The 7,820-nt window shown below is 49.6% G+C and overlaps 1 protein-coding gene across 1 annotated transcript; it reads left to right on the forward strand.

Moving 5' to 3' along the window:
- Window positions 1-2,625: 2,625 nt before the first annotated feature.
- RHOV (ras homolog family member V) lies at window positions 2,626-6,825 on the forward strand (the record flags this gene model as incomplete). The annotated part of the gene is made up of 3 exons (XM_084288246.1): window positions 2,626-2,821; window positions 6,019-6,077; window positions 6,385-6,825. The coding sequence occupies 3 exons, from the start codon at window positions 2,626-2,628 to the stop codon at window positions 6,823-6,825; spliced, it is 696 nt and encodes a 231-aa protein (XP_084144372.1).
- Window positions 6,826-7,820: the final 995 nt, after the last annotated feature.

Below are 7,820 nucleotides of genomic sequence, written 5' to 3' on the forward strand. Positions count from 1 at the left end.
ATGGCATCCTGTGATCCTGTTTGCTCTGGCACCTGTGCTCCACCACAGCTCCTCTCTTAACTGAGATCTCCACCCACCCTGCCCCACTGCATGTTGGCATTGCCTCCTCTTTTCATCACCCCCCTGCTTCTTACTGTTTTATACTTCCTTGCATGCAGCAGGGTGAGAGGATTCAGAAATGTACCCAAGCGCATCGTTTACAAAGGGAGTGTGTTGACACACGCAGCCCACTTGTACAAAGGAAGGTGAAGCTGCAGGCCTGGTTTGCTCAGTACCCATGGGCTGTGCCAAGAGTGGCCGATACTTCTTTCTCTCTCCCCTGGGAAGAAGGAAGCCCTGCTACTTTTAAAACTGAGGACAGCCATCTCCCACAACCTGCAGTGCTTTTTTCTGAGGCAATCTGAATAGGGTGTGCAAAGGTCTGTGATAGCGGCTCCCAGCCTGTGACATCCAGGCAAATTGGTCTGTGGCCACACCTAATTATGAAGTTACAAATGAGATCAACAAAAGTGGAAGAATATGATGTCATCCGAGGTAACTGCTGCTCAGTGAAAGTCAAGAGCAGTAGCTACAAAAATAAATGAACATCATAATGCTGCACTTCAGAGGGGAAATGTGGAATTGTTTGAGCTGACCCATAGGCTTGCCCCCACTACAAGAGACCAGCCCTAGTTTCCTATTCCCCTCCTCATCTACACTGACTCAGTGTTTTTAACTTAGTCCCTAACTGGGCATTCCCTCCACAGCTCTAGTGGGAAAGGTGGCTATAATTAATAGAAATGTGCAGAGAAGCGTCTTTTGCTACGTAACTGTTTTGTTGTTGTTGTTGTTGCTTTTAACAATGGGACTTTGTGCAGTTGTATAAAAATGGTTGGTTACAATCACACACTGCCTAAATATATAAATTGAATTTCCACTTCAATTTGCTGTGCACTCAAATGGAGAAGCTTTTCTGTTTGATTGAAGCAGAAGCTACAGATGGTACTGGATCTCAGCTGAACAAAGGTTGAACACTAACAGTACCTGAAATCTTGATCTGCCTGAAAATAATTTGATCTTGTGCACTTTGTTCCCAGTGGACAGGTATCCACATCATGAGGAATACTGCCTTAATTGGTACTAAATATAATTCCCAGGAGAGAGGCCAAACGCAGTCTTGGAGACTTGAGTATTTCACGCTCAGCCAAGATCTGATCTGTCACAGCATACCTGCTACAAGTGTGCAGCCAGTCTCCACGGCTGGCACTTCAGCAGCTCTAGGAACGAGACAGACTTTCACTGCAAACCCAAAATTGTTCAAAAGTCTTGCAAAACCAAAATGTGTGATTCCTACCATCTGACTCCTTGCTGCATTGTGAAACCTGCCTCTCGTTAGACGTCAGGAGCAAGGCAGGACCTGAGAAAGGAACCCGTGGGAGCTGCTGTGTTTATTTGCTTAATCACTTAGTTTAAATATAGATTAAAAATCACTTAAGCTCATCCAGAAGTTAAGTGCGTGTCAACCAGCAGCTGTCAGAAACTGCAAAGCAAAAAGAACAGTCACAGAAGCCAGAGCTTTTAGGAAGGGAATGAGAGAAAAAAGGATTCAGTCGCAGGAGTGAGGCAATAAGCATGTCTTCCCAGTGGATGTCCTTTCCTAACAGAAGAGCAAATAGGAATCCAAAGCTGCCAGTTTCTTCTCATCTCTCCCCTCTGCTGCTGCTGACACTTGCTAACAGTGAATAACTTGGTGAATACTCCCTCATTTCCATTCATTTCTTCCGACTGAATGGAAATGCCACAGTTCACAGAATGTCACCCTGTGCTTGAGAAACTGCTGCGGGACGTCCCGTGCCACGCTGCCTGCCCTGGCTGCAGTGCTGGACGTCCTGTGCCGGTCCCATGTGTGGTGCAGGCACACCTTGGGTGTTACGGGGGGTAAATCGCCTGCCCAGTGCCCTTCTGCAGAAGCTCACATGTCCCTTAACTGTACTGACACTGATGGCTTGGCACTGGAAAAGGCTCTAATGCAAGGCAGTGATTTGAATTAGTAGCCAGTTGCTGCAGCACGACTGTGTGGCACACGTTTTAGCAGCAGCCTAGCTTGTGATACTGTCCCTGCTAATGCAGCTGTAAAAAAATCAAGGCTGTACTGGTAAAAAAAAAAAAAAATGCAGAAGAGGGAGATGAAAGGAAAGTGCTAGAGAAAGCTGCAGAGAAAAAGCCTCCTTGCCCCAGGAACCCAGTGGGCTGTCCCCAAGGAGCACACTCATGAACCCGAGGAGCTGCGGCGTGTGTGACCCTCGGTCAGCCATGGGAAACGGCATTTTAGGCCGTGCCTGGCTTAGAGACGCCTTCCTAAGCTTATGCTAACACGGGTGAAGCACACAGCTTGCTCTCAGCCACAAACTGCGGCTGGAGGCAGCCGCGGGGAGGGCTTGGGCGGGCCGAGGGGAGCGGGGCCGGGCCGGGGCGGGCCTGGGGAACGGGGCCGGGCTGTGGAGCAGCAGGTGCGGAGCCGAGCAGCGGGGCGAGAGGCGACACACAGGAGGCCGGGGAGAGCCCGCACGGCATCGCACAGCCTCCTCCCGGCCGGGCATGGCAGCGGCCCCGCCGCGCCGCTGAGCCCCCGGTGCCCCCGGTGCCATGCCCCCTCAGGAGCTGCTGGACTACCCGCCCGCCCTGCGGAGACACAGCCGGCCCCGGGGCAGCGGCCCGGAGCTGGGCATCAAGTGCGTGCTGGTGGGCGATGGAGCCGTGGGCAAGACCAGCCTGGTGGTCAGCTACACCACCAATGGCTACCCCGACGAGTACCAGCCCACCGCCCTCGACACCTTCTCAGGTGAGGCGCCCGGAGGGTGGCCGGGACGCGGGGGGATGTGGAGCTGGGTGAAACCAGCCCTTGGATGTGGTTCCTCTGGGTCAGACCCAGGTCCACGCCGTGTGGAGTTCAGCAGCGGGAGCCCCGCTGTGAGGATGAGGTGTGCGTGGCGGTGACTGGGGGCTGGGCGCCTTCCTGCTCTGGGGGGCTTCTGCGGGTAGGGGCAAGGGGGCCTCGTGGCTTTTTAGCTGCAGAAACAGCACAGCGTTGCTCTATAGGGTTTCTGCCGTCAACTGGTGTTCAGCAGAAGCTTGCTCTTCCCCATACATCCACTGAAGTGAGGCTGGAGCAGAGGTTGCTAAAAGAATTGAGCAGCTGTATAAGGCTGCCTAAAATGCCTGCCTTCCCTGTCAGCTGAGGGGCTCTCGTTAGTTTCCACTTCTGTAAATGACATCTTTGTGTTTGTTCTCCACTCTTCTTCTGGGCTTCAGCTTCTAGTATAAAACCCGGGACAATTAAAAGCCCTTTGAAAGATCTCTGATCTTCACCTGATCCGAAGAAACGTGCAGTACACGATAGCACAGATAGGTAGATTAGAGATGGGCTCAAGTCAGACAAGGAACTAGACTTGCAATGTGTCATAGTCTCATGGGCTCTCAGAGGCAACGCTTTGTCTGAATGTCCTCCCAGTTGCTCACTCTTGCACTGGGAGTTATTGATTTTCCCTTGATCCTCTCTAAGCTCTCCCTCTGTTGCTTGAAGGGAACAAACTGGGATCGTGGTGGTGTTCGGGTGCCAGTAGCCCTTTGGGAAGAGATGTAAAGAGCCTTTGAGCTCTTCCATGGGAAGGTTTCTGTTCTCTCTGCTCCTTTCATGCCCATGGAAGGGCTGTAAGAGGTTTGAAGTTACTGCAGCCATCAGCCTCCGTGTTTTCTGAAGGTCAAATTTATAGTAAAATGATAGAGAGAGGTGGAGGCAGCCTGAGTTCAGAGACTTCCCTTCTAGCAGCAGGTGATTCAAGGATAGCTGCACACAGGGTTAGCCCCAATCTGAATGTCTCAGTACTGAGCCTGACTTCCAGAGGTGCATAGCATTTGCAACTGATAGAAATCAAAAACGTCATTAAAAATGGGTCTTCCAAAGTTCACTTTCTTCTTATTGGGAGGAGCAAAAAAATGGGAGAAGAGAGGAATTTTCTTTCCCACTCCTACTCTTAATGGGATAAACTTGAAAAAAGCCCTTCCTTGGATTCTCTAAGCACAGTTCAGGACCCATGTTGGAAATTTCAGCCCAACTCCCTCCTGTCTTGGGGATCACTTGCAATTGAAGCTGCCAGCAGAGGCGAGCTTCACTGTTTACATCCCAACCCAAATTCTGGTCAATGGGGTGTAAGGTCAAAGGGCTATAAACTCGGTACAAGTTAAAGAAGGCAACGAGATAGGAGAAAGCATTGCGTTATCGGGAACAGTGCTGGGACTGTGACCCAGCTGCATCCATCTGGGCGCTGCCAGCAGGCTGGGTGTCACTGCCAGGCACAGCAGTCTTGAGTGAAACGCATACCTGGTGACCTTTCCCCACCAGGCTATCCTGTTCTGCCGGCCCCTACGCTATTGTACCGAAATCCAGCCTCATCCTCAGGGTGTGTACCTGGTGCGGGCGGTAGTTGGAGGCTTGTCGCGGAGTTGCTGGCGTAGCTTAGGCTAGCAGCAGGTACGAAAAAGCCTTGTGCAAGCACTGGAGCAGCAGGTAATGTATGTGGTGCCTTTCTTCTGAAGACTGTAAAACGTTTCAGAGATGCTAATTCATTCTCTCAGCGCACTTGTGAGGCAGAAGAAACCAGATACTAGAAAGGCAAATGCCCAGTGCCTCGAAGATCAAGTCAGGATCTAGCAGGTTCTTTGATCAGGAACAGGTTTCTCTTCCTCCTCTGGGGCAAAGATATGGTAACAACCCAACCGTTTCCCAGTCCCAGGGAAGCAATGACTTTCAGCTACTCGCTGAGGAGTGGCACAGTGGTGTATGCACCCACCTCTTCATTTTTCCTTTCGTTGCTCTCTCCAACCAAATTTCAGTTCTTGCTTTCTCTGTGTCTCCCTTCTTCTCCCCAGACTTCCAGGGAGGAGAGCTCTCCTCCAAGAGTTTGTTTCAAACTCTCCACGTCAGTTGGTTCTGTCACTTTTGTCACCTGGCTAATTACTTAAGGAATAAAAGAGGAGTGATCTAATTCTCTCTTTTTTTCTTTTTTCTTTTTTAAACAACAACAAGAAGAAAAGGACAATAAACCTCATTCTGGGCATAGAGAAGCAGTTTAGCTAGCTAGTGTCAAGTGCCAGCCATTGTCACCTTAGCACAGGATGTCTACCTCTATTCAGCAAAGCACAGCCCCATCCACATTGTCAAGACTTTAAAGTGATTTCCAGTTCCCCTGATATCTTTCTCTCTTTTGCCTCGGTTCCTAGCCAGTCTCTGTGGTGTCTGTGCACTTAAACATCTAACAGTTTCATTCCAGATTTCCATCAGAGGTCCTGCCAGCCCTCAGTCTGAGTCAGCTGATACCACATGAAGGCTTGCTGTGATTAGGGAGTGAAATGGAAGCAGACCTTACATCTGTAACTCAGCAGTTTTTTGGTGTGCAGATAGTCTCTGAAGGGGATTTCACTAATCACCGTTTCCTTAATAGCTTTTTTATTTCAAAGATGGTTTTAGGCATTTGTTTTTCCTTAGCTGGGGCACTTATGGAAATACTTTTTTTTTTTAATGGATGAGAAAAACATCCAATAACTCATTTAATGAAGACTGATTTGAGCTTCCACCCTGGGCCAAAAAGCTAGGAGCAAGTTGCTGAAGTTCTGTTTGTGTTTATCCTTACTTGTTTTCTTGGGGTGTGGAAGAACAACAAGTTGTTCTCAAGGCACTGTTCAGCTAAGGGCTTTTCTTCTCTCTAAGGAAATGGTAATATGGAATGATTCTTTGAAAATACTGGAAAACAGCCCAAAACACCTGAGGTTTTCTCATAAAATCGGAAAGTCAATGAGCTGGTCTCATAACATTTTCAGTGCAAACTTCAGCTGTTTCAGTGAGGTCTGTGAGGAAGGACAGACTGAAGTGATTTCAGGGGTCTCTTTAGCAGGATACCAAATGGAGTGCTCTGGGGAAAAATGTATGCGTGTGTGCTGGGCAGTTTCCTTAGACTTATCCATATTCTCTTTCTGCTACAGTGCAGGTCTTGGTGGATGGAGCTCCAGTCCGGATCCAGCTGTGGGACACTGCTGGCCAGGTGAGTTCTCTCAAAGGAGCTGTCAGCACTGGTCCCGTGGGACGGGGACTGTCTGCAGGCTTTTGAGGAAGGCAGTGTTTCAGTGGGAAGGAAGGAGATGTGCCAGACCAGCATCAGCCATTCACTGGTGTGGCGGGCACAGACGGGTGAATGACAGACTGCCTGAAGCATGGCATGGCCACAAAGTCAGCACGATGCCTATGGGCGCGTTGCTGTCCTAGCTAATGTGTGAAAAAGGCTCTGCAGTATCACACTGTTAGAGTTCAGCCCAGTGAAGACTTGTTTTTTTCCCCTTTCTTCTCTGCAGGAGGACTTTGACTGTTTGCGCTCGCTTTGTTACCCAGACACTGACGTATTCCTTGTCTGCTTCAGCGTGGTAAATCCAAGCTCCTTCCAAAACATTACTGAGAAATGGATCCCTGAGATACGAACTCACAACCCCCGGGCCCCGGTGCTGCTAGTGGGGACACAGGCAGACTTGCGGGATGATGTCAATGTCCTCATCAGCCTGGATCGCTACCACGTGAAGCCCGTGCCCCGGCCTCAGGCAGAAGGTCTAGCAGATAAAATCCGGGCTGAAGCCTACCTGGAGTGCTCAGCACTGACCCAGAAGAACCTCAAAGAAGTGTTCGACATGGCCATTGTCAGCGGTGTTGAACACAAGGCACGGCAAGAAAAGAAGATGACAGCCAAAGGCATCAAAACTCTCTCCAAGTGCCGCTGGAAGAAGTTCTTCTGCTTTGTCTGAAGCAGCTTTAAGAGGGAAAAAAAGAAACGTGATGCCAGTATTGCTCTGCGCCTTCTTGGAGTGACTGCTCCTGTGGTCCCAGCGAGGAGGATATGATAAGCTGCTGGGCTTGGAAACCTGGCTCTTGCTGGGTTACTGTCTGAGATGCCTGGGAGACACGAACTGGAGTTCAGATGTGCCAGGATGTGGAATTGCCCAGGCAGCTCTAAGTACCTGCTGGACACGTCTGTAGTGTCCCAGACTAATGGGAGCCTTTAATACACCAAGACTCAGTACTGCAGAGCAGGCAGGTACCTTGCATTGTTCAAAATGGCCATTTTTCTGTCTGAAACTAAGACGCTTTCAGAGTCCTGGCAGAGTGAGTAGGGCAGGGGCAGTTATGTGCGACTGCACTGTGGTCAAACACAGGCTGCTGAGTTTGTAAACTTGGGTTTCCTCTCTGATTCTGCTTGACAAAATAGGTAGAAGTCACTTGGCTGTGAAAAAGCAGCATTCTTTCTTAAAGGCCCTGTACTGTGAGTGCCCTTGAGGTTTTTTCTAAATAAAGGCCGTTAGCTGGCTGACGAAAAAATGCACTGCATTGCTTCTTTAAGCAAAATGATCTCTGAACAGGACTGTGGACTCCAGTGAGTGCCAGTGCTGTAGCACCATCTGAGGAGGCAGTCATGAGCTTGGGACCTGTTTAAAAAATCTCAGTGTGTGTGGTGATCTGAGAGGAAGAACAGGTGAGGAGCAGTGACGGGTGGCTCTGTCTGCCTAGCAGAGACCAAACTGTGTCAGTGAAGGGTTTGTAACACTGCCAAGAGGAGAAATGTAGATGGGAACGTAATGCATGTAATGAAAGAGAGAGAAAAGGTAGAAAAGGAAGGGAATAAAAGGGAAAAAGAGAGATGGAAGGAAGAAAGATGGGGAAGGGAAGAAGAATGAACACTGTGGAATGACAGCTGTGATTCTACGTAGTTGAGGGATTCAGGGACTCTTCTAGGGACTGGGAA

The sequence above is a fragment of the Netta rufina genome (genome assembly GCF_964035555.1).
Source record: "Netta rufina genome assembly, chromosome: 5".
NCBI classification, from domain to species: domain Eukaryota; kingdom Metazoa; phylum Chordata; class Aves; order Anseriformes; family Anatidae; genus Netta; species Netta rufina.